Source organism: Scleropages formosus, chromosome 6 (assembly GCF_900964775.1).
Source record: "Scleropages formosus chromosome 6, fSclFor1.1, whole genome shotgun sequence".
Classification (NCBI taxonomy): Eukaryota; Metazoa; Chordata; class Actinopteri; order Osteoglossiformes; family Osteoglossidae; genus Scleropages; species Scleropages formosus.
Window position 1 is genome coordinate 28,298,239 of NC_041811.1, and position 27,900 is coordinate 28,326,138.

Here is a 27,900-nt window from a genome sequence, read left to right on the forward strand (position 1 = left end):
GCTACACAAGATCCTCACACCAGTTTTGGTTGGTAAGACTGTCACCACTATTGCCAAGCATTTAAAATTAAAACATTTTATGCAATAGGAACAGTAATAAATTCCAGTTCTAAACTTTGGTGCAAATGCAGCACAAATGACAATTCTGTGCCATGCTAGTAGCTGAATGATTGTCTTGTGCATCAGGTGTTTGTTGGTTTTTGGGCAGCTTATGGTAACTTCAGAACATTCATTTAATTTAGCAGTTCATTTAATACAGCATCTTAAATCACGTGGGGGACAGAGCTGAATGCCAGATGGAGACGCATAGAGTACTCGTTTGTGTCTGTCAGTCGCAACTTTTTAGGGGCTGGAATGAGACACCGGAAGAATGTGTTCTCAGCACACAAAGAAACAGACAGAGGAACAGCTGTCAGGCACAACATACTTAATGAACACTAAAAGGAGATAGAGCTCACACTGGTAACTGCATAGAAAAGCTTTAATTAACCAATGTCATCTAATATTTAAAATACTGCAGCAGACACTTCAGATAATAAAAAGAAAAGGACCTGTAATCTGATGGGTGACTAAGTTACTTACTCGCATAGACTACTACAGACAGAAACTGAACAGTCAAAGACAGCAGTATACAGATATGGATGAAAGAAAAGTCTTTTCATGTTGGGCCAAAGTCACCAGTACCCACAACCAGTCCTGCCTAGATTGGAAAGGAACAGCTGAGCAGCAAAGATTGAGTGCAGGCTCCTCAGATCTTGCGTTTCTTCCATTCTGGCTCCTTGTCGGCCTCCTCATCCTCAACCTCTGCTTCAGCAAACAAAGGATCTGGCTGTGTCCTGGGGTGGAGGAAGGAAAATTACACAGAGTGTGAGACAGCACTAGTGCTGTAGAGCATGTTCTCAGTGTTGCCTGAATCGATTATATTATTCATAGTGACGGAAAAGAGATCAATACAAAGCTATGAAACTTGACAAACAAAAAGCTGCTTTAATCTGAACACGGAGGGCTCCTGATCTTGGGATCTGAGAATTCAAGTGTGCACAAAACTATCCTGAGTCATCAAGAGCTCTGAAAATAGCTTCATCATCAATAGATCATGAAAACTGTTATCGTGATCTGCTAGACGAATACTGTCTCTGCCCGATGAAGGTCCAGTGAAGAGTGACATGCTGTGGTTTCTGGATGACTGGGAGGCTGAGCTTGATGGAGCCACAGGAGGTCAGATGCAGACCTACCAGTTCCCACAGGCTACAGGTCTCATAAAGAGGACAAACAGGGATGTGAAGTCAGTCTTGGACATTTCAGAAATCCTTAGCCTCCTAGTAGTAGCTTATATGGAGCCCCTTTACAGATCTACTTTTCAAAATAACAGCACCACTAAAGCAGCAGGTAGCATAGTGGTTAGAGCTGCTGTCATTGGGCTCATAGGTTGCGAGTTGAAACCCACTTCCTGCTCCTGAACCTTTGAGCAAGATACTTGATTAAATTATTCCAGTAAAAGCTTCCCAGCTATACAAATGGGTAAACAATTGTAGGTAGTGTAACACTGTTAGTCTCTATGGAGATAGCTAAATGAATTAAAAATTTAAAGCAAGCACAGAAGGGAATAATTTTAATCATTCATTTAGCAGATGCTTTTCTCTATCTCACAGAAAAACACAATGTGTGTATTACATTAGCAGAAAGAGACAGATGCAGATGCTTGATTCTAAAGCAGTTAATTTGTTACTTTCCACCATGTCAACTAATGTACATCCCATGAGTAGCTGCATAAGATTTATCATAATCCACAATTCCTAATCACATTTTTTAAATCATCCAAGCAACACCATTTGAGGAAGTCCAGAAGACTTGATTTTATACAAATCCCATGCATATCTTCGTAGGGATGCAAATAAGCGTTCAGAAAAGATCTGAAGGGTAACAGTGGTTTCTTTGAATTTTCATGCTTCAGTAGGACTTCCTTCAAAAAGGAACCATAGAGTGTGAGGAGCCTTTGTTGTTTGTGACAGAGGGGCCCGTTTCATGGGTGAGTCAGCCAGCTGCAGCCATTAACTTGAGCCTGTAGCAGAAAACTCAAGACTTTGACAAGATTTTATACGGGACACATCCTAAGTCATTTTATCCATACTGCATCCAATACCATGATCCTAACCACGACCAAAACCCTTGATTCAACGCTGCAATCCAACACGACAATTCCACAGGAAGCTCCCTCTGCATTTCCATAAAAAACACAAAAGAAGCGGTGAGATGACCTGACTGATCCCAACCTTCTCACACTTGGAAGTGAGTCTTGGAGGAATTATGTTTAGAATTCCTGAGTGACACTCACCATTAGCCTGGCTGGCTGGCTGGGCATGTTGGTGTGTTGCTTCTGACCCAGTTTAAAGGCATCTTCTAATGCAGCTCGGCTGTTAATGCTCCACTGTTCCTCCCCCAGCTGAAGCAGAGGGGTGTTACTGTCCTTTTTAAACAGCCTAAATCTGTTAAATCGCTGCACTTTCAGAGTCCCAGCCCTGCTCTCACGGATGGCTGCGCAGCATGTGTGAGCAATCAGGCTTCAGGGATTAAACTGTGCTAGGGTAGGCCTAAGCCAGTGCGCTGCGGCCACAGCAGGAACATAGTATGTTACGGGATGAAGGACGAACAGTTCTGCGTGGTTTGCATGTAAAGCAGCACGAGATGAAAAAGTGCAAGGGCAATGGCGATCCTCATCCTTCGCCTCCGTCAAACTGCTGCTCCTGTATCGTCGCCATTAAATATGAATAGCACCAGCTCGCTAATGCTGTCCATCCTCCAAGCACAGGTCAGCATAGAGCAGCTTACCACAGCTGATAACGGTCTTCTGTGCTCCTTTGCTGAGGCAACCTTTCAGGGGTTTGGTATCTGGTTGGCACGAGACTCTGGCTCCACCTGTGACTCCAGCCGCACTTGTTACTACGCCCATAACCTGCGCTACTCAGTCTGACTCTGTTTCGCTGCTCATCCAGCACTTCAAATAAGCTACCCACCCTCAGTCTAAAAGAGAGACAACTATAAGTTCCAGCAAGCTGTAAACATTCAGTAAATGGTGGAGGGACTCTCTGTGAGACAAGTGTGTGTTACCTGGTGGCAACCCTGTCGTGCACGTGTGAGGTAATTGCAGTCAATGTGTGCAGGAGTGCGTGCGCATGCCGTCATACTTGGCATAGGCTGGGGCAATCCAGTAGGGATCTTCTGATGCCTCCTTGGCATGGCGCAAGATGGCTTCTCTTGGGTTACTGTCGTCTGTCTTATCCAGAGCGATATTCTTCACAATAAAAGAGGAAAGTGTGCCGCCATGGGCTGCCACACGACCTCCCCGACCTGTCACAATCACAATGAGAGGTTAACTCTGCATTTCTCCAATCGCGTGTAGCGCTCACTTAACTCTGACTCACTTTCTCCAAACAATGGTAGGAACGACCTCCCCGAGACACTGTCCTGTCATTGCCTTACGCTAACTCAGAACAACTGCTGTCTCTGATGTGTCTCATTCCTGTTCCCCCTCCCCAACTGAAAATGGACCAAATACATTAAAACCCTTAATCATCACGCCAGTCCACACATGGGGACAGAGAGTTACATGTTATCAGCAAATGAGCCGTTTTAAATTAAATGCTACTGATGAGAGAGACTGAACGCCACAACCTGCAGTGAAAGGAGAAACTATTCTGCAGTGCAGTACTGAGTAAGAGCAGTACCTGGTCCAGACACTGGTGGCTCTGGTTTGTGGGACTTGACTGGGTCCAGGCGATCCTTCTCCAGCTGTTTCCGGGTGCTGCGCTGCCGGGCCTCTCGAAACATGGGCAAGGCATGAGCTGGAGGACAGGTTCAGGAGTGGGAAGATGATGAGATGAATGCGGTTGTAGGCAGGGCTACTGTATTTTTTCCTGGAGGATAACTTCATTTTGTGGGGAAAAATGCATCCAGGGTAGTATTATGGCAAAGTGTGATGATACCACAAATCCTTATATGCTAATTCTGTGAACTTATATGGTATTTATTGGATGTTAATATTGATTGTATCCATTACTGTGAACACATTTATTCCTGTTCCTCCAAGTTCTGGCACACCATTCTCCAATGGAACCAGCATTATGGTCCAATGTGAGTTATCCAGCCTAGATGTTATATACATTACATGTTCACCAGGCCTAAAGGGTATTGTGACCATGTATCAACCCTGACCTTAAATGTTGTACTGCCTATATCACGTTTGTCATCTGTGTCTGCCAATGGATGTCAAAACTCCATGTACATGAACTCCAGATCATATTTCTAAAACAAACATATTACAGTGAGTTGTTGCTCTTCTCCTGTTGTGTAGCTAGTTTGCAAACTTGCTAACACGGTAGCAGACTTTGCCTTCTTTCTAACTGGAATTTCAATGGCAACATTAGCAATGGAACATTCAGAGAGCTGCAATAAATTAGCTTCATGACAGAGTATTGCCTTGCTAGATAACTGTGAAATCAGCAAGACTGAGTAGAGTACAGACTATCCAACTGGTTAGTTAGCAGGTTGGCCTTATTTGTGTTGTATTTATTACCCAAATTGTTTTAACCTGATACTTTTTTTAAAGCTTATAATCAAGTAGATTTTTGGAAGAGAACTTTTTAAATTAAGCAAGCAACAGTAAAATATCAATTTTAATTGGGTACTGTTTTTCAATACTCCACCCTTCTCTGCTGCAGCTGTCAATGCCCAAGGTAGCTATGCCACAAATAGTCAAGAAAATGCAACATAGATTACACTTACTGTATATGTGAAGGTCAGCAAAAAGATTAATACTGCAACTCCATGAGAAATTTGTTGGACGAACACAACATGCAATCTCAAACATATGTTATGCCAAATATTTTATGATGTCATAATCATTTCATACTCACGTGTGATGATGTAATCCTGTGTTAAGGTCTCCGCCTGTTTCTCCTTCCGCTTGCTCTTTACTACACACAGTTTGGCTCCTCTGGGAAGTGGAGTTACACAAGTTTACATTCCATGATCCTAAACAGTCTGCAATGCTGACTGGATCAATACAGTACTCAAGGCTTGAAAGGCTTTGGTTTCTGAGTAGATCAGCATGGTACTGAAGGCTTCAAAGAGCTAGTGTTCTGATTCTGCATTCAGTGCAAATCCATTTACTATGAAAACAACCAAGTGAGCTGGATCTTCATGTCTATGATCAGTGCAGGCTTCTCTACAAGGGGCAAATGAGCAGCTGTGACTCACTGAGGGCAAGACACGAGCTCATATTTTTCCTTGTTCTTTTTTTGTGGCTCTGATCCACAGTTGATCATTGGATATAATAAATAGCTCTATGTTGAGGTGTCTGTGACTTTGCTGTTTTGTATGGAGAAGCTATGTTTGTTATAAGCACTGCTTACCTTTGACTCTTGACAGGGTCATAGTAGACCTTGGCCAAACCGTTGCTGGTCCCCACCATAATCTGGTTTAATTTAGGGTGCCAGAGACAGCGAACAGCACTCTAAAAATGAGGAAGAATGGAGAGGGCAAGTGAGACACTGAGAAGAACCAAGAATGCCAGGAAAGCAATGTTCACTCCTTGGCTGCCACACAAATCTTGTGACTCCTGTGGACTCACAATTACAAAGATTGTGCTGAGAGACTTGACAGATGGCATCATAAGCATTCAGTGTGTCACAGAAGTGGTGCATTAACGTGTCTGAAAACATTCAGACAGAAAGTGAAGACCTGCAATTCACTGAGTCGGTTCTTCACCTAGAGTGTTAAGTCCATTCAGTTCAAACATCCAGATTCTATACCCACAAAGCTAAGTAACAGGCTCAGCAAAGGAGTACTTGTACAGATTAAAATAATTTGTAAAGTGTGCTACTGGAGAGTCATGGGTTAATGTGCTCTAAGTCACCTTCTACAGACTATCAAATCTGTACGTTCTTGGGTGTTTGTCTGTTTATCTGTGTGCCTGTATGAGCAAGCACAGTGATTCCTGAAAATGTGTGTTTGTCCCTGGCCCTGTCTGTGCGCATGTGTGTATTTAGGAGTGTGAGTGTGTTTGTGAACATGTGCATGCTCCTACATGTGAATGGTGGGTTTCTATGAATGTGTCAGTGGGCTGCTTCAGTAGCACCCAATACAGTCTGTCAAATACCCCATCAAGAAGTTTGCCATTTCAATAAATGGTTATCACTCACCCTGTTGCCCCAAAATTCCGTTCCACCTCATGCAGCTGAAACAGACCTAGGAAAGACCCACGGACAACCAAAAGCCACTAGCCTAGACTCGCCCAGCTGCTTAACAATCATAGGCTAGGGCAGCAAAGGTAGGAACTAATTCAATACAATGAACAATGTTAGGGAAACAAAAAAAGGGGGTCCAATTCCATCTATATTCTATATGAAACACTGAACTGACTGCCACAGTGTAAACTGTAAAGCGTTACTCAGTGGGATAAACAAGATTGTTAGCATCAACCAGTTCCCATTGGTTGTGATGTCATCAACAATTCAAGGGGGTCTATGACTGGTGTAATGGACAATTGACTGGTACAGCTAAGGTTCAGCCCAGATGATCAGATCCTGTATGAAGATGGTTAACAATACATTCTCCCATAAAAACAAGCTGTCCACCATTGGAAGCAAAAAAAAAAAAAGCCAAGGCTGGTTTCTGTGTTACACTTCTCAGCTGTAAGGCATGTGCTCTGGTGCTCGCCGATGTGGCAGGATAGTGACATGTGCGGACAAAAACCTCACAATAATTTATCTCCTAATAAACAACACTATTTCACAAGAGACGAACTTCACAACACAGCTCAATCTACCCAGTGCTATGTGTGGATATTTCCTGCAGACCCAAACGAAAGCCCTGCTTTGGAACGAGTCACTACTTCAGAATGTCTCCTCATGTGAACATCCACAGAAGGCAGATGTTGTTCTGCAGCACGTTTTACAAAGTGCAAGCTTGAATACTTATGTCTAAGAAGAGAACAAATCCCATCATATGACCTAGAGCCACAAATGAAAGCAGTTTAAAGGCCCTGTTTAATTATACACTGTGAGCAGCAGGATCCCAACAACTTGACCGCTCTCACTAGCGTGTGTTTACTTACAGTGGATGCCCTGGGTAAGGGCAACTTGGGGAGTTACTCAAGAAAGGAAGAGTTCTTTCTTAAACTCAAAAAGGTATTTACTTAACTGTGTCATGCTATTCAGTCACTCACAGAGGGGTATTTCCTTAGCCATGCAGCAATACTAACTCAAGAATGGCTTGAGCATAGCCACCCGTATAGCATAGTACAACCCAAGGTTATGTTCATGCAGCCAATTCAAGATGAAGATTAAATTCAGCCCAGTTTACATTACATTTAGCTCGTATACCTGGGAACGTCATTTAATGTTAATAACACATTCTGGTGGTATCATTTTGTGCAGACCCACAGTGGTCTGATGGTTTAATACTCTCCCCATGTCTATGAAGAGAGAGGAACTGTAGTTTTATCTTTTCTATGCAAATACTTACAGCATTAGCCACCTCAATCTCATATACTTTCTGGAAAGAAGTTCTGTTGAAGAAGACCAGCTTGCCATTCCCTTCATCCTTCTTGACAGAGGTACCCGTGACCAAGAGCTGATCATCTGGACTGAAGCTGCAGTCTGTCCTATGGGCAGATGGAGCATAGTATTCATCCATACGGCAGCCTGTGCTGGAATTTAGTAGATTTACAATTTAGTAGACTTAGCCAAAGCTTCTGGTTACACATGCAGTACAATAGATACTAGGGTCAATGAGTGGTCACACAGAGTTGATATAGCTGTAAAAGACTGATGGTCTCAGTTTCAAAGACTTATTAATAGTTATAGTGCTGCTCAAGGTTCAATGATTAAAACTTGCTGGTGCTCACATGGGAAAAAAGTTGGTCAGGCCTGAGGCCACATTGAGAGGTTTCTTAAAATTGCGAATGTCCCAGGTCTTCAGGGTGTCATCACCTTGGTAAAAACATGGAAAAGAAAATCTCTAGGATACGTGTCTCTGGGACAGAACAAATACACCTTCCAGAGCCTCAGTAGCCGCTATTTAAACAAGCCACAGCTAGTGCACAAACAGGTAAAACACTCACATTACTACTATAAATGGTCAGGAGGGCTTTTGGATCTGCTGTTACATTTTCCTGCATTACTGTAATTCCATGCTGTGTATAATGGAATCTGTTTAATTAGTAACAGCTAAGCAAACAATTCTAAATTTAGTAAATAAATCACCAAGGAGCAAACATCTGCGGAGACTATCAAGATCAAGTCAATTATCTTACAATTTTTTTTTTAAACTTTAAAATACAAAGAAAGTTAATGATTTTTTTTTCGCTGAAAAACAGAAAAAAAAAAAAGGTACACTACTAAGAAAGTCGAATCATTAAACCTGGCCTGAACGATTAAAACTTATAAGTTCAAAGATCTAGTGGCGGCAGGCGGCACCATAGTGCACTATGGTACAGGTACACAGAAAAGCATGTCTTTGAGCCCACTCATACTCCATAGCTTGACTTCACACTAGTCCAAGTTCATAGAGGCAGAGCATTTTACCGCAGTCTGTTAACAAGTGGTGCTGAGTGAGACCCAGAGTTCTGCCAAGGCTAGCAATCCGACAGAGCTGCCCAAACCCCATGAGACACTTTTCCCTCGGTCTCCCCCAAGCCTCCCAACATGCATCAGTCCACATTTGTAGTACTGTACACTTTCTTACCCCCTCGAGAGGCCAGTGTTGTCCCATCATAGGAGAAGGTGATGCAGGATGTATCAGTACCAGGAACATGTGCTTGGCGACAGTGGAACTTGGTGTGTACCTGGAAGGGAATGGCAGCTTGTCAATAACACTCCTTTAATGTAGTCCTACAAGCACCAAAACAACAAACATCACCATCAAGCATCCTCCTTTTGGATGCAAAACCACCTTCCTACAAACAAATATAGCCATCATCACTTGCCACACTGACATATAGCCTCTTACAATACCTGACCCACACTGAAAGCCTTCTTAAAAAGCATAAACAAAAACTTTTTCCACACTGCCAGCCAACCACCTTCACAACCACAACTCTGCTGGGAAGATCACGGAGTTCCCACGTCCTCAAACAAACTCCACTTTCTTCAACAGGGAAGGCTGCCTAAAAGTGAGGGACGTAACTGTAGATTTCGGTTAAACATGAAATTAAAAGGACACCAGAAGCATAGCAGCTAGATTCCCAGAAAATGGGTACTCACCATAAATAACCTTCAGCAGCCTTCAGAAGCAAGCATTTATCTAACATTATCTAGTCTTAAGTGAACTTCCTCAGAGGAAATGAAAAGAAGCAAAACAGATCAATTCCAACCAAAATTCATTTACTCCTCAATTCCTTTGAAACTGTTTCTAGGATGTAGCACTGTGGAATGACCGTACAGTCCCAGCCACGTCCATGAGCACCAGTGGGAATGTAAGCGGTGTCATTTTGTGGGATCCACACCAACAGCATTAGCAGGAATGTATGTTAGGCTACTCTGTAGGATTGAGGGGTGACATGGCACTGATGCGGTGCTTGTGGTGGTCAAGGGATACCTTATCAAGAAGCCATCTGCACCCAGAGAAGTCTTAACCATGTGAACCCACTTCCTGCTACCCTGGCCCCATCATCATGGCCAATAATCTGCAAGAACATGTCCATTGTATTCAACAAGGCTGTAGCCATCAAGCAGTAGCACAGAAAACTGGATTTTGAAGATGTGGTGTTCAAGTTGTCATAAATAAATGTGAAGAAACTGGACGAGATGAAGACGGAATATGCAGTGAAGGACTCAAAAAGTTGTATGCAGCTGAGACAGTATTTAAAGGTCACTTCCTTCAGGGAGAGAAGGAAATCCAGTGAAGTGCTATGGTGGGTTTGTCATATAAACAGATTCTGATTCATCTTCGGATCCGGATTTAAACAAATCCGTACAGATGCAAATGCGGTCTTTAATGAACATTAAAATGGAAAGTATTATTTTTACTAATCTGTATGCACATATTAATTAAAAGATAAAAATAAATACTTGGTTTCAACTTTACACACAATAGTGATTTTCCTTTTCAGCAATTCAAAACACATTTAATCTGAGCATAAGCCAATGAAGAGTCCATGGGAAGAACAGTCAAGGTCACAAAATTTCAAAATGGAAAAAACTGAATTTTTAACTGTGAAACAATATCTTATTCCACATATATATTTGCCATGTATAAAAACTGGACTGTTCAGCAGTTACAGTTTGATGCATTTTAGTCAATAATTGTTGTATTGGGGATGATTTTAAAATTTGTTATGCAATCTGGACTACGATCGTTTTTCTGTGTGTGAATGAAAACTTCAAAACCTGCACTTTGTGATTTACATGCAAATTCATTAGAACAACAAGAGTAATTGGGCCATTCTATGAAGCAGAACATTAAAGAAACTACAGAATGGTTAATTTATGCAAAATTTAAGACAGAATTGTAGCTCAATATTGGTATGTCATAAAAATGCACTGCTCACAGAAGAAATAATTTTACCAAAAAGCCCATGTTTATCTGTATTCCTTAAACTGCTAAGTTTGTCAAGTTTTAACGCAAGCAAACTGAAAAGAATAAATTATGACATAAACAAAATGCTGTGCTTTGAACATTCAGTTGTCAGGTCTGTCTTGATTGTGATCAATCTTTGATTGGCGATCCTGAAGATGGATATGAACGCTTTGGACATACTGGCACCTTAGTGCGCTGTGAATTTCTTTTGACGTAAACATGACAGTTGTAAGAAAATTCATTCGGCAGAGAAACATGGGATTCTGCCCTCGTACAACGTCTACTTACGTTCTAGAAAAAGACAAACGTATGAGTCTTGTTCATCTTTTGTCTTCATCTCATTCAGATGCTTCACAAACGCTGCTCTTTTGTCTTCAGAGGTCATAAAAAACACCTTACAATCTTCGCCAACAGAATGGAATGAAAACTTCGAATTTTGTTTAATTTGTCTTACTTTAAATATCCGCTTCTTCAGGTTTGTCAGTGAGCTCTCGTATAACCTTCACTTATCAGCCATTTATCAACGGTTTCTACCATTTTGGACAAGGAAAAAAAACAAAGTAGTAAACAATCTGTCCACTGATGTCACGTGACATCGGTCACCTGACAACTTGGACCTTGATCATTTTCATCAGGGAGAATTCCATTATGATCATTCTTTCGAATGAGGCTTTTCTCCTTGGCTTCACCATGTGCAACTATGACCGTTTTTCATTAGGAGAGCATTTTAGGAAGAAACTAGAACCAATGGTCTATAGGGTAAAGAGAATAACTACATTTTTTTCCAAAATTGTGACTACAATCATTCTTCAGCTTGCGGACAGCAATGCATATAAAATAAAACTTATGAGCTATGTTGTTTTGACAAATTTGTATCCACTAAAAAAAGCGTTGATGAAATTCGACAGATTTTAGATCTGCCAAAAAGATTCAAAGTGCGACAACATTCGAACTCGAATTTCATCACATCCCTCCTTATGACCAAGGATGCACAAGAGGAAGCCATAGTGGACAAGGTTCATAGTCCCAAATAACAAATGATTCCAGAAATAAACAATGGAAAACAAAAGGTTAAACAATCTTTACATCATCTGTGTTGGTGAATCAAAAAGTGGTGAAATTTCTCTTCTTTCACATCTACAAGAATGCAATTACTAATGTCCCTCAACTGACAATGATACCTCAGTCCTCAACACATTTTCATTTGTGTTACATTTATAGTATGACCCTTAGCCTGACAGAGACATTAAACAGGCACTTGGAGCATTTTACAACTGCATTTCTCCAAAATGTGGGGGTGTGAACAAGCTCACCCAGATGGGCTTCACAAACGTTTACAGTGCAATACCCACTCCTTCTATAACAGCTGGAAGGAAGCTGTAAAACTATAATGAAACACACACTTGCTTCTTGTCAAGGAAACCAAATGTTCCAAAGCTCCAACAATGTCTTCCTGGCAACTGTTTACTCAGAAATAATTTATGTCTTTGATTTTAAAAAAAAAAATTAAAAAAGCCTCATGATTTGCCAATTCTACACACATGCACGCACGCACACACACACACACACACACACACACACAAAACACATGCGTCCATATAGGTACTGAGGGACTAAAACAGCTGTGTTGGACTGAACTTGAGCCACCTGATCTAGTGAATCTAGGAACGTGAGTGATGGTATAAGGTACTATGGGTGGAGAAGTCACTGGAGTGTGTTTTGTGACTGGTATTGGGACTGTTTAAAGGGTGTTCCCCACACAGTAATGTCTTGACCAGATGTGCATTTGTTAGATCTTCATGAGACTCCAAGACTGTAAACCCAAGTCCAACCACTCTTTGCACCTCAATTTGATTTAGCCAAGTCCATGTTTACTATCTGCCAGAGTCTGGATTATTCCAGCTTTCCACTTCTGCAAGTAATCAGCCTCCTTACGCTTACGCTGCTGATTGGTAACAGTTGAACACATAGCTGAGAACACATTCTTTAGATGAATACCTGTCAGCTTATATCCCTGCCTGCAAAATACAAAACAGAAAATGCAAGCAACCAACTAATGGGACCAATTACAAGTCTAACAGGAGCATGAAAACTCCAGTAATGGTATGAAAATATTAATATGCTGAGCAGTATCTGAAAGTTGACAAAATAATCTAAATATTTTACATTCTACAAAACTGTGGGAGAATTATATGCCAATTTTCCCAGTATAAATTCAAAGTGCACCACTGCCTGTCCCATCTACTTTTTCTAACCCATGAAATCATATCCAAATTGATCACCATTCTGAACTGAGAACAAAATTAAGGTCACCAGGAGTGTTGTTCATTTTACACCTTACAATCTGATACTAAGGATAAAACAGCCCATCAGCGCACAGCATGCTTATGGTGCGAAAGATGTGCTACCAGGGAAAGACACTATGTTATCTGGGCCTGCGGTACTTGAAGATCATAGGATCCCAGGCCCTCCCCACAACCCCCACAACACCTGCTTGTAACCTCAGATAATTTGGAGGTGGTACCCAGATGGCCCCTGACACTGAGGTCCTCATATGACACATTGTTATTATAAGCTGCAAAGGAATGTTGGTCAAATATTTAGTCTGTGGAAGCAGTCTGTAATAAATTACAGCCACCTCCATCATTCTAAGTTCTGCTTGGTGTGGTTATGAGTACACAGGCACGTGCATACAAACACACAGACACGCGGGCACACACACACAGTGAATCATGCACCTCTCCACTGACAGTAACTTGGTCTGAAATCACCTTTCTGATTTAAATTCAATGTGTTGTAACCAGTAGTCATAAGAACACACCTTCCCAGCTTACTCATGGACTAACCCAGGTCCAGGTAAACAAGACCAATTCCAGGACTCCATCTCCATGGCCCCAGACTCAACATCCAGTCTTGGTCACCAAGCCACAGTTCCTGAGCAACTCTGCACAGCGCAAAGTATCACTGATCAATCTGTCTGCTGAAATCTCTCCTCTTAAATATACGTTGCATAGACAAGTCAACATTTGGCCAAAGGATCTAAACTTGGACCTACTCTCAAACAAAGACAATGAGAGATGGAGAGTTTTACTAAGCTTTTACTGCGAGGATGTGTATAAGACGTCAAATTTATTCATTTTATTGATTTCTTACAGTTTTTTCCCCGTATTTTTATCAGCAAAATTTATTTTTGGTGGAGGGATGAACAACACTGCATTCTCATTGTTTTCCTCAAATGGACCTATACACAGAGGTTCATCTGCATCTGTTCTCAAGTGTGGGAACTGTTAGATGTGGTTTGGGACACAAGAGAATCTACAATACACTAGAGGGTAACACTGTGCACCAAAACAAAAACGGATGCACCATTGTAAATACATATATCAAACAAATAGTCAGCAACACTGGAGTCAAAGTAAACTAATATTCCACCTGCTTCCTTGTTTGGAGTAATCAAAGCAGCCAGGCTCATTGTAGACCTTTCTCATTCTGTACTCCAGGTAAACAGCGCTAATCATACCCAGTAATAGCCCATTAGACAATGGGCCTGCCTTGACATCTGTGGCTGGGACCACGAGGGACTGAATACCCATATGAATCTTTGTTTTCTTGTTAACCACAGACAAAACCAAGCACTAGCACCGGTCCATCTGCAGATCTCTAAAGATGGAAAAAATGCCTTAACTCACACTGAGGTTCCTGTCCCAGATCTGGATGGTGCCATCCTGGCAGCCGGCTGCAATTAGCTTGCCATCTCGGCTGTAGGTGCAGCAAGTGGGAGTGACCCGTTTGCCCTGCTGTGAACGGGGCTTGAACACAGCCTTGTGCTTCTTCTCTGAGTTCAAGTCCCATGTGCGGACCGTTCTGGGAAAGAAGACAGCGATCAGTACCCTTTGTAAGCACTAACACAAACACTCACATGTAAGCACATTCAGACACATGCATATGCAAACTCACAAAAAACCAGGAGCACAAGTTAATATGTAACTAATTTGTAATTAACTTTCTAAGCTTCAAAATCTCAAAAGAGAAGAACTGCTGCAAAAACAGAACTTTACTGATAAATGAAGATTATATACAGAGGTATGTAAACAGGTTTGGCTATACCAAGTTCATACTTTATGCCACTGCAAAAAATACTGAAAGGCCATGTTAGTACAATCCATTGAACAAAACAGTGACACAAAAACATCATGTGTAAATTGCATTTTTCAACTGGACAAACATTCATCGTCACCTACTTGCACAGCACAACACAACACTGCAGGCATATTTTCAATTAGCCTGGGCTGTGTGCAACCATTGAAAGTAGGGGTTGTGAAGGAATCTCAGGACACTGGGGACACAGACCGTAAATGTAATCCAAGCTACTCAACTATTCCACAAATATTTCCTATAAAACAGGACAGGAGAGGGAACACTATATCAGACTGACAGATATATTTCAAACTGCGTGAAATTCACATTTTCGACTTCAGCTGTTGAACACATTACGAGGAAGTGTTACTGTGACAAGAACCAGGCAAACAAAAGTTCCAGATTTTCTACACAGCTATAATTTTACAGATGATTGAGTCAATCGTTTGTCATTGTTGTGTGTATCCCCAAACTGAGAAGTTTTCATTAACTGAAACATGAAACACTTGACAAGAAATTTAAACACAGATGGGAAGAAGGTAATGTCCCCATATCGCTCATCAGAACACTGGCACGAGCAGAAGAGCCTCATGGGATACTGTGGAGAAGGAAGTAAGGAAACAATAATGCACAAGTCAAGTGCAAGTTAGAATGGAAAGGTCAGATGTATGTGGCGGCTGAATTTCTGCTTGCCCAGAGGTCAGGGATTATGCGTATCGCATAATCTATCCTCAAAATCTATCAGGCACTCTCTCAAAGAAGGCCTCAAAACATAATTTTCACAACCACTACAAACCCTTTAAAGAGCCTCCTTATCTCAACATAACTTATCCTTATGAATGTATAACAGCACTACAGATGGTACACTGAAAGAAGATCAAATGTCAAATGTAAACGCTTACCCTTGTAAGAACATGACACGAAAGTAGACATGTGAAATGACTAGACATATGAGCATCACATCAGAACGAAAAGGGTGATTCTTTTCTGAAACACCATTTAAACAAACATGTGCCTTTCATTTGCGTAAAGGAAAATCTGTTTTACGCAGAAAACACCGTGCTACTTAGTTAGGTCAAAAAGCATACATTGGAGCCATGGGATCACAGGCACACCACAGGGGGTGGACCCTACCCGGCTGTCTTAAGAGCAACCCAAACACCTCATTGCTCCACTGTTTGACAAATGGGTTCACCTGCTACCTAGCAGCTCTATGGCTCTGTTGAGCACCTGTTCAAGTCCTACAGTCTCACACATGGTGCCCTTCACCTACCACCAGCAGGAATGTCATTTATGCACACAACACATTCTTTCCAAAACAAAAACACTGAGTGGGCATCAACAGGAGGGGTTCCCACCCTTGCTGTGATCTTAGCCACGTGGAAATCAAACTGACAGCATTTTCTTTTCTGCCACACAGGTGGAGTTCAATCCTAAATCTTTCCCATACTAGATCCAGTTATGAAGCTTAAGTGCCAGACAATTTATGATATCAAACCCATACACTTCACAGTTTTCTAAATTATCCACCATACCTAATTAGCATGACAAGGTTTTTATAGCTGGGGTTGAAGGGATCTCCATGTTGGCCTACCTCACAGCTGTGTGGAGCACTAGCTCCCTAGAACCGTCTGCATGGCTAAGTCGCTCATGCTTTATTCTTCCTTGTCCCCATAACCCCAACCCCACCACTTTCAGTAGCACACATTGCTGCGCAAGATGAAAAGATCCAGCAATACTGCTTGTGAGGCAATAGCACACTGCCTAAGATGCTATCTTATTCAAGACATGTATTTTGGGCGCTACACACATTGGATGCACAGCAGCTTCCAGGACTGATGGAGGGATAAGAATGACAAAAAGAGGCACTGATCACACAGCTAGAGTGTGTCAGTCCTGTCAGAGCTCCATTATCGCCACTGTGGTTTCACTGAAGGTGCTGGGGAGATAAGAAGGACAATGTGCTGGGGAAATTGGGGTTGGGGGGTATGAGTTTCAGTCTCTGGACCAAGAGGGCCCCTGCGTCCTCTCTACAACCTCATCTCTCTCTCTCTCTCACATACACACACAGTAGCAGAATTTTTCAGGTGCAATGGCAGTTTCACATTCATTGAACTGTGGTTGTATTTGATGGATTGCTTTGCCCAAACTTGTTCCAGAGGACTGGAGGCATATGCCACATTACTATGGAAACCTCACAGTTTCAAGATCTGGCCCTCAGCCATTACTTCTCTGCAAATCCCAAATTAGTCTGTCCAGTTTCTACATTTGTGCTGTTACATGAAAAACTCTTGAGATGCTTAGGGAAGCACTGGGCTGAAGTGCTGTCATGTCAGGACAAAGCCATGGACAGGGTGAGGTCCTGGACCATCAGTGCTGTTCAGATACCTCTAATGAATTTTGCAAAGGTTATGAGGGCACTGGGGCCTAATCCAAGAGCTACTGTACAAAACTGACAGACTGTTTCAAACCCACACAAGTCTGAACCAGTAACGCGGTACTTATTGTCACACTTGAGCAGAAGAGCCTTGGCCTTTTGAAGTAAAAGACACGGCAGGACACAGAGCAGGAACCATGGATGAGCTGAAAGAACGCCTTTTTCTTATTTGACAAAACGCCCCGTTACCATAGCGTCTTTCCCTGGGAACTGGTTTGTGAAAAAGGCTGAAATAGTAAATCGCTGAATGTGAGAACCTCATGGTCAAGAAACAAAACACGGCTGCACAGACAGGCTGCTCTTCCGGTCTGAGCGAAGACCACCCCCAGGTGATTTCAGCTGGCAAAGCCATGCCCTCAGCAGGTCTCAATACAGTCTGAATGAAAGGCCTAGGAGTAGTGAGAGGCGTGAATGGGCCTTGCTCTTTGTATGCACATTGGGATGGGGGTCCGGGGGATCCACGACAATATCATCTAACCACAGACTGTTCCGCAGAACAAATAATTACCAAGGTCTGGAGCACCTGCTCCTTTTACTACTGCCACCTGTGGACCATAAGACTAACAACATACCAAACAAACGGCAGCCACAGGTAGAGAAGCTTCAGGTTGCGAGAGTACTGCTGTTTCCATGAAGACACTGCGGTGCCCGATTCTGGCTGCCAAAGGGTCTACATTTTAAATTACTGGTAAAAAGTAAAAGTACTCAAAAAAAACAGCACAACCCTTGCTCACACTAACATGGAGAGGAAACACTTGCTGGTCTAAGACCTGTTTCCAAACTGCCCCTGCTGTAAAGCATTTTCACACACTGAGAAGCGCAACTGTCCAAACTCTCCACCCTAACACCTGAATTTGACTGTTCCCTATTCACATTTGCACCCCCACCCTGAGAAACATCATCTCCAAAGTGCCAGTGATGATTTCCAGAAAGAATATTATACCAGAGCGAAAGAAAGCTAGGTATGTCCCCACTGACGTCAAAACAATCGATGAACTGAGGTTTTCATTTGTTTGTTTTCAACAGCAATGGCAGTGTTGGATTGTAGTATGCATGTTTGACAATACCAGACAGATTTAACACCAGGATAGCATATGCACTCATCCCAGTAACACATCCCCCGTAAGCCTGCACATTGCCAAAGGAATTCTGGCTGACTGTATTGCATGTACCCATCATTGGAGCAGGTGAGGAACTCCTCCTTAATCTTGGGATGCCAGTAGCCACAGTTCAGCATGGCAGTGTGACCCTGTGAAGAAGAGAGAGAATCAGCACCTAGTACACCAGTAGAGGCCATAATCACGACCGCAATGCAGCAGATGAACAGGACTGACAGAGAACATCATCTCAGTATAACCCTCAATCTTAAATGGAGCAGATCTGAGGCCACGTTCACCCGTAAAGAGCATGAGGTCACCTGCTGTTCTTTGTGAACAGAATGGCAGAAACATGCGGAGCTCGAACTTCAGGCTGGCAAAGACTATGAGGAAAAACATCCCCCACCACACAAATGTGATACCACTGACCATGGTCCAGCAGAACTCAAAACCGTGACATCACTGCAAATGAAGCTCAAGTGCTTTCCCCTGTTAAAACAGCAGGGAGAGAATCAGCCATAACAAATAACAGCTTCCAAGAGGATTCCCCCAGAGGGATGGAGAACGGGCTTAGGGGCTATGAGGGCACAAGGCCCGAAAAGCGACTTGAGTATTAGGTGAACAACAACATGGCTGGAGCTTGAATCCTTGAATCCATGTGGCAATCAGGGCTCTCCATGTGAAACCATAAAGTCTTGAATACCAATTGCTATTGTACTTTTCACCATACTAGGGTAGGGTAAGCGTGAATGCCTGCATCTATCAACTCTTAGCAGCCACTAGCATGGTTTCCAAAGTATGGCAGAGTACAAAGTAGTTTACCATTGCATGTCTTTGAACTGTAGGAGGAAATCTATGCTAATATGGGGACAACATGCAAACTCCACAGACTGAATGAACCCCAGATCCAAAACCTGCAGCGCAGACGCTCTGAGGCTCCAGTGTTACCTGTTAAACAGCGAGCAACTTCACATACTGCACACTGATATTTTTTGAATATAAAAAGTAATGGCAATTAGAAAACACGTTTCACCTCCTTTGAAAGGCTGTTTGACCACAAGGGTTATGTGTTGTGTATACAGAGCAAAAACGACAGGATACAAAGCAGTACGATTCAAGATCACTTGGTAACAAGCGAAGATAAAGTGCACAGAAGTCTACAGAAGTAATTTCTATTCCAAATACCTGACTGAACTCCAGGGAACCCCACTGAATGGTTTGTAAGAATGAAGAATAATTGCTTCCTTCTAGATATAAACACCACCTAAATGAATACCAGCAGTCACAGATTTAGACATACCATGCACAAGGGAAGTTTAATTACAATAATTTTACAAAGCAACCAATTCAAACTTCTACAGAGCAGGAGAGCAAATTGTGAGTGACTAAATAGAAACAGAGTCTATCCCACAAAGACTCAGTGAAACTCAAGAACACAAAAGCCCATCAGATTAAAGAAACAGAGAGGAGAAAACCTCAATGAGTGCACTAACACAGAGGGGACAGATGATGCTGGGAGACAGGGTTTCCAGATTTAGAGGCAGGTGTTTATTGACCCTTCCTGTCACACATCATTACGACCAACTCTGTTAAAAGTCAAAGCCCTATACACTGCGCACACGTGCGGTTGGCCCTCATGGACCTCGGACAAGCACGCAGTCCGCTAATCGTGGCAGTCGGGGCTTTGCAGGAAGTGCAGGGCTTTGCTGGAAGACAAATGGAGTGCAAAAGAACATCACGCTAGCATTCCACTGTGTAGCAGCAAATGCAAAGATGGGATTCTACGTGCTAGGCAAAATTAAACTATGTTTACATTTATTCATTTAGTTGAAATTTTTCTCCAAAGCAACTTACAATGTTAAGCTACTTACAACTATCTACCCATTTATACAGCTGGGTAATTTTATGGAGCAATTTAGAGCAAGTACTTTGCTCAAGGGTACCACAACTGGAAGGCAGTAGCTTTAACCACTACATTACCAGCTGTCCCGCTGTACTATACCCTGTAAACCCTAGTGTACAGCCTCAGCCAAAGTAAAACAGCCTGCTGCTGCACTTTGGATTTGTTAGCCTACAACAATAACCTATTAGTGGCCTAGAGCAAGTGCACTTGTTCGTAGCGGTGTGTGGGAGCTCAGCTAAGCCAGATATACAGCATTGTTACAGCACAACTCCACACTGTGGATGCCAAAGTACAGGGGGATGAGATCTGGCTGTCCCAATAGCCACACTCCACACTCCTCAGGCCTCATGTTCTCATTGTGAGGTGACACTTTTTGCTCCAAGGAACATTCAGAAAGGTTATGTCTAATGCCAAAAAAAACATGGGCTTCTCGGAAAACTAGGGGAGGCTGAAGGATTGCGCTTCAGCGATCAAGAAACAAAACCCAAATGCCCAGTTGTGTCTACCTAACTGTAATTTAAGAGCTACAATATGCAGCTAAAAATATCAATGACGTCAAAAAAGTTGCACAGGAAGGATAATGTAATCGTTTGACATGTTTGTTTTATCAGTTCTCAAGTTTCGCAACCAAAGACCTCAACTACTATGAGAAACAAAGCACATCTCCGTAGTCCATTCACATTCCTTTTTCATTCAAATAACACAGAAGTGACAAATGTCAGATGACCGCGGAGTTAACGAGCAGCTCAAGGGGCGCAATACTAGACAGTAAGAGGGCTTACCTTGGTGTTAGCCATATCTACAATATACTGGTCCCCCTTCACACACTCCAGAACCTGAAAGCCGTCTCGATCTAGAACTTTGGCCTGGGCGTTTCCAGCCACCACTAGGATGACATCACCGGTGATGCTGTATTGTAAAGACTTGATCTGGTGACTGGGAACCGGGAACCAGAGAAGAGAGCAATCAGTATCACTAGGGATGGGAGTCACAGAAAGGAGAGCTACAGTAATAATTTCTCTAGTTGTGTTCCATGTTAAACAAAGGAAATGGGAGTATGGGATTAACTGGGACTGGCAGTGCACTGACTAACATGTGACTCAATATTTTTCCGGAGGAATCCCAGGGAAACACGAGCTGCAAATAATCCTCCCTCCCCCCTTCTCTTTTACAACTGAACCTTCTGGAAACTTGGTATTTCTGGGGAAGGAGGTGCATTTAGTTGTGTATTCTGAGCTAACTGTGTCTGCTATTTGCCAGTGCGGCACGGGGACCCCAGACAATGACTGCCATCAGCTCCAGCAGCAAACAGTACATGCCCCATTTCCCCTCAGCCATCTCTCTACCCAGTAAATGTGCCGTGGAGTTCTGCCTGCATGAACTGGGAACAGCGGTCATGCTTGGCCCATTGGCTCCCGGAGTTTGCTACGAGGTCCGAAAGAGGTTAGCCACGCTCCCTCAACCACGTCCCAACCTGATCGCCGTCTACTTAATGGGAGGAGTGGAAATCCAAGGAGTGACGGCACGAATGTGAAGAGAGGTAACCGCTCGAGAGAGAGGAATGGGAAAGTGCCCCTAGAGGTTAACTCACCACTCACAAGGCTGCAGCGAACGGAAGGCTTGCAGGGATGCGTCCATACCAGCAAAGTCCCAGAATTTCACATCGTAGTCGTACCCCCCCGTTACCAGTCGAGCACCTGAAGGGTCCAGACCCAGGGCAGACACCTGAGGCAGGAAAAAAGAAACGTACACACTGTGACCAACCACAGGTTAGCTGTGACCTTTTCAGCTCAAACACACAACCGAGTCTGCTAAAGGATGCCAAGCACCGCTCCACTGAAAAGCCCATTAATGAAGACAGCATTATTAATCATCGCTGTTACGCAAAGCCGACTCATATACGGTAACGTTTCTGGTGTGAGCCTTATTCTGGCACATCTCGTTCTCACTCCCAGACAATGAGTCTATTAAAAAAGAATTCTATTTTGGAAAGAAAAAAAATCTTACGATAAGCTTGACCTACATAAATCATCAAACCGTTTCATCGCAGCTTTCAAACGTTAACAGAGGCCGCCTTTAAACAAGGCTGAGAGGGGCTGTATGAAACCTGACGTGAATACGTGCACAAGGCCATTTGATCAGATGGAGCCGTCAGCGCATGTGTGAAAAGCAATTTGACGCAAAGGAACTGTGTCACTAAAGAGAGGAGTCCCACAGTTTCCAGAGGAAACAGACAGTCTGGATTAGCAGGGTACTAAGGCTGGGCCGGGAAAGGCCAAGGGCACATACCGTCTTTGTGCCGTGTTGCAGTGTGATTTCGTGGGTGTCTGGAATCTTCCTCACTGGGTTCTGTTGAAATTGGTGGAAAAAAGAAGATTGTATTACCGTTGTATTTTAATGTAGGATAGAATACATCATACAATATACAGTACCAGTCAAAAGTCTGAGTACACTTTTGACTGTATTGTAGTTTGCCCCATACATATAATGAACATGTGAACTCAAACTTTTGACTGGTAGCATAAAGTTACAAATCAGAAACTATAACTTGCCATTGTATTACTTTTTCAGTTGGATATCCTGCAGCCTATTCAAGTAACCAGGTTTTTTTTTGTTCTTTTATTTAAATGTATTATTTTATTAATAATCACTTGTCCAATGCTTGATCACAGTGGTCCAGACCCTATCCCAGAAGCATATAGTGTGAGGCAGGATACACCATGAACAGGATATCAGCCTTCACAGGGCAATCACACACAGCCATTCATTCACACACAGTTTGCACTCATCATAAATAAGGAGGAAAGCCTGGTTTCAGTGAACAGAAATCCATGGGAACACAGACAGAACACACAAACTTCACATAAACTGAGCCAGATGCAAACTCACAGCCCAGAAGCTGTGATACACATTGTGCTAACCTAGACCTTTTTCAGGAATTATTATTAACCACAAGGTACTTGAGTTTCGTGCATGAGTAGCACATGTGGAGTGTAAAAATGTAGTGTCTGACTAGGGAATGATAAAGCAAACTGTAAGACATGTACTGTAGGAAAACATACTGAGAAAGATTATTACTTTAGAGGATATTATAGTAAATAGTGAAGCAGCAGCGAGACAAGAATTTTAATTACTTCGATCACAAATGGTGTAGCAATTATAACTGTGTTTTGAGTAATCTGATAAGTGGCACATAATTAGTGTAGTAACGATTGTAGAAAGCAGTGTAATAAGTACTGCAATAGAGTGAGTAATACTATATTGGTGAGCCTTGTAGTACGATAAGTAAGACATAACGTACAGTACAAACTCGTCTTCTGAACCCACAGAGATTGCTCACGTCACTCTGGCTAAACTCTGCTCTGTGTGAATGACTTTGCTTGACAGACTAATAAGCGTGACTTCAGAGTTCTGGTTCTGCACCTGGTTGGTCCGAAAGCTCACAACTGTCCTGGGACCAGAGAGTCTGCAGAGTGTCAGTGGCAGCACACGGAGGAGACATTTACAACAAAAGACCTGTCCTATTCACACTTTAAATATGGCTGTCAGATGGTCAGTCTGCCACAAAGAACCACCCACTCTTGTTTTTAACCACATTTTATTTGCTATAATAGTACTGGGACATAAGATCTGACCTCAGCTTCAATGAAAATGAGCAGACAACAACAAATGGTAAACTCGGTGTCAATTGCACCGTGTCCTGATGTGTTTGGAGTATATTAAATTGTGTCTGGCTAACCCATCACTAAAAGGTGGTCCTTGCTCAGCTCAGTCCTATCGCTGTTACACCTGATCAGCTTTCTGCCACCTGGATCTGGAGCTGCCTATTGTGACTACAGAGATGGCAGAAAGATCCGCTCTGGGATTCAAACTCAGCCATATCAACACATATTTTTTTTTTTCCATATAATGGCCTTGTGATTCGGTACAACTGCATTTTACCCATTATGCAGTCATTTCATTTTCCTAATGGTTGAGAACGGAGTTATATAAAGCCCAGTTGTCTTTGCAGTATAGGCAATAAAAATTTTTAATTAAAGAAGGCTGATTGTCCATACTGCATTATTTTAAGCAGTAGCTTTTTCTAAGAAAACAGGTCATTTTGTGGGTAGCGCAGTTGTTACACGGCTTTCAGGCTGTCTGCAAGCTGGTATAAGGACATCTTGATAAAAACAAAGCAAAACCGTTAAAAATGTACCCTTTAAAAACCAGTAATAGACTTTCAGTGATTCCATATGTTTCCTCCCAATGTTTGTAATATTGTTTAGATTACAAACATTACAGTCATATTGAATGACTGTAGTAACAGCATCCCTTGAGTTCAAAAACAGTAAAATGAGTGAAAGGGAAAAGTTAAAAACTAGATAAAGCGCACGCTATGCTTGACACCTGCCTCAGAAAAGAAATACTGTACATATTGTAACAATGAAAAAGGGGTCAGCTAAATACTATGTACTATTCACTGTAAGTCGCTTTGGAGAAAAGTATCTGCTAAATGAATAAATGTGCATTATATATGTAAATGTACTGCGTTATCTGGAAATTGGCGTCAAATAACTGATCCCTTGCGGGGCTTCATGTTTTTTGTCCCCAAATGCCCTCTTGTGGTGCAACACATGAAGCATTCAGTAAACCAGACCTGGACAACCACTTTAGCGACGACTGCGTGCTCAGTTAACTAGTGTTCTTGTTCTGTATATCAACAAAGAACACCACACTAGGCTGAGTACCACAGTGCTGAATCACACAAAACACCTACTGTTCCTCCACCACAAACATCCTCTGACAAACACAGGGCTCTCCTGCCCTACTGTTCGGGCTCTCAGACTGCCTTAAAGCCTATGTACTCTATCTGGTGAGAATGACAGAGTGACAAAGAACACATTTTCCAAATAAAAGCATTTACTCTGTCTCTATAACTGAATCAATCCCTGAGTAAAACTGGCTTCCTTAGACCGAGGTGACTAATTTTACTACTTACATCATCGTCTTCATCCTGCATCCCATCCTCCTCCTCATCATCTTCTTCTTCTTCTTCAGCCATCCTGCCACTGTATCCTGGTGGAAGCGGAGGCCCTACTAAGTCGTCGTCATCTTCATCTCCTTCAGCAGGGAGCTGTGGAGGGACCGGTGGACCAACGAGGTCCGAATCGGAGTCTGAATCAGAATCGCTGCTGATGCCCTGCTGCCTAAGGGAAAACACACCTGTGAGACCAGCTGAGCACAGGAGACAGCAAAATTTGCATCAATGAGTCCAACACTTAACAACTGCATTGGTAGCTCATGTAGGCTTCAGTGGACATAAGTTAACAACCACTCAACTGCACTCATTCATTCATCCAGAGCAGCTTATTATATAAGACTAGTTACAATAATGTACCCATTTATACAGCCGGGTTATTTGGGATAGGCGCTAGTACTTCAACTAGCTCTTCTATTCCAGTACAGGGTTGTAAAGTCCAAAGCCTATTCTGGATGTAAAAGCACCAGGTACTTTCTGGATAGAATGGCAATCTATAGTCACTTTCTATTAAAAATCATAATTAATAAAGACAATGAACATGTAATAAGGGATGCTAGATGTTGTGGCCATTACAAAAGGGAGGGATGAGTGCTGACCTGGGGACAGCAGCTGCAGGTGTCTGTCTTTTGCTGGGGCCTGGACTGGTAATGCAGCTTCCAGAGATGTCTCTCTCAGCCTCCTGCTGTTGCCTCTCCTCTGAAAGACACGTCCAGTTGCGTGCGCACACACAAACTCATTCCCCAAACTGAACAGGACATTTCACAACATGCAGAAGAGCTATGGTATAATCTTGTTCTGAGCCGGTTTGTTTCTGGTTAATGAAAAAGCCTGTTGTGTTTTATCCCTGCTGTGCAGTGCTATTTTTCCCCCACACACGTTGTCACCCTCACCCCAAACTGAGCACTCTGAAAGAAGCGGTTACATTATAGAAAAGATTTTGTAGCTAAGGTTCAGAAATGCTTTGCGATGTGGGACATTTGTGTGTGCGCCACTGAGTAGAATTTACTGATCACTCCACCAACCCAACGCTTTCTGGCTCCGTTCAATTGCAGTCCGCCTCGTCTGTTCGAATATTGCATCCAGGTCAAAGGTGCGAGCTTTCTTTCCTGTACAATCCAAAGTTATTTCAACATTACTCTTAAACAAGAGTTCAACAACATAGTGTCAAAATGTCACAGTTAGGATTCACTTACCGAAGCCTGAAAACCCCATGATAGCTGCAATGTCACCATCTTTGCTGGGATTTTCTACATGTAAAGAGACACAGTCCATTTCACAATGAAACTCGGGAAAGTTGGAAGCATAGTGGTTAGAGCTACTGTCTTTGGACCTGAAGGTCGCAGGTTCGATTCCCACCTCTGCCTGTAGGACTCTTGATCAAGCTACTTACCCTAAAAAATTGCTCCAGTAAAATTACCCAGCTGTATAAATGGGAAACAATAATAAGTACCTTAACATCAGTCGTTTTGGAGAAAAGCGTCAGATAAATGAATAAGTAGAAACGTATTTCCTACCTAAAATGTAATGAGTAAAATCAAATGTAATTCCTGCTATGACACTGAGCTGTGCTTTGAAACTGAAGTTGGAGACCACAGCGTTTTACAATTTAATAGTACGATTATTCATATACAATCAGAAGGAATGGGGAAAAAAAATGTTAAAAATCCCACCAGTAATGTTCAGTTAACTGGATACAGCAGCAGCTTCAAATAAAGCCTTTCAAACACTTACAAACATGGTCCGACAGCGTGAGGGTCTCAGAATGAGGGACATGATGACAGTTATTTGGAGACGAGGTTGGGAGCAATAGGTACACGACTGGCCAGATGCCCCCTTCGAAAAGACCAGGGTTCGAATCTCATCTTTTCCTGCACTATCTACCCTTGAGCAAAGTATGTCCCCTGCCTCAATTGATACAGCAAGAATACCCTAACCCTGGAGTAAAAATGATAATCATGGGGGAATCAGTGTACAGTAAAGTTGTTTACCTAACGGTTTAACGTAAGTCACCTGAAGGAAGTAGTAAAAAAAAAAGTTCAAAGGTCACTGGGGGGGGTCATGGCCCTGCAGACCAACGCAGGCGAGGGAACTACTGAACTGAAGCGCCAGTCTCCTCCTCCTCTCCTCTATCTACTCCCTCTCCTTATATCATTAAGAAATATTATATTATCATAATGTTGTACATATTAACTAACAGGGGGTTTACTCACTACTCTCTGGTTCTTGTTCTTCACTTTGACTTTCTGCAGAACTAGACAAAATTACTCGTTTCGTTTGGGCACCCAGTTCGTAATGAGGTTACACAGTAATTATCATTTTAAAAAAATCAGTTTAAAGAACGAAACCGTCCGTTTTATACATTTACACGCAATTGTTGTATAATAATTATTTGGCCAAAAAAAAAAAAAGTATCTTACTGACTGGCTCCACATCATCACACACAGCAACTACGCAGTTCTAACATGTTCTGGCAAACACACTGCTGCAAACTGTAGAGGCGTACGACGAAGTAACTCATATTGAGGGGAAAAAGTCGGTAAACCCGAGAGTAAAACTGGGTACGTTACCGCTTCCGTCCCGCTTGTTGTCCATCTTTGCGAAGCGCGGCGCTCGTTGAACTGAGCGCTGAGTCAAGAGGGAGCGAAGCAGCAAAACTACTGCGGCGCAAACGCACACCGCCATCTAGTGGCCCCAAAGATAACTGACAGCCGCTTAGCTCCTCGTT

At 42.6% G+C, this 27,900-nt stretch overlaps 1 protein-coding gene across 1 annotated transcript; it reads right to left on the bottom strand.

Moving 5' to 3' along the window:
* Positions 1-280: 280 nt before the first annotated feature.
* Positions 281-27,900, bottom strand: wdr70 (WD repeat domain 70). The gene is made up of 18 exons (XM_018754156.2): positions 27,743-27,900; positions 26,369-26,422; positions 26,198-26,281; positions 25,772-25,871; positions 25,134-25,341; positions 22,442-22,501; positions 21,744-21,877; positions 20,935-21,088; positions 18,325-18,401; positions 14,268-14,442; positions 8,746-8,845; positions 7,907-7,991; positions 7,525-7,663; positions 5,412-5,512; positions 4,914-4,993; positions 3,726-3,842; positions 3,186-3,348; positions 281-836 (listed from the first exon to the last, which is right to left on the bottom strand). Exons 1-18 carry the CDS (start codon positions 27,855-27,857, stop codon positions 749-751), a joined length of 2,034 nt encoding a protein of 677 aa, XP_018609672.2. The 5' UTR covers positions 27,858-27,900; the 3' UTR covers positions 281-748.

Excerpts from the sequence above, each read along its gene's own strand:
- wdr70 (XM_018754156.2), bottom strand. The coding sequence starts at position 27,857 with ATGGCGGTGTGCGTTTGCGCCGCAGTAGTTTTGCTGCTTCGCTCCCTC. Across the intron at positions 7,664-7,906 it reads CTGACCAACTTTTTTCCCAT|GACAGACTGCAGCTTCAGTC; the intron begins GTGAGCACCAGC and ends ATCTGCCCATAG. Across the intron at positions 4,994-5,411 it reads GACCCTGTCAAGAGTCAAAG|AGGAGCCAAACTGTGTGTAG; the intron begins GTAAGCAGTGCT and ends TCCACTTCCCAG.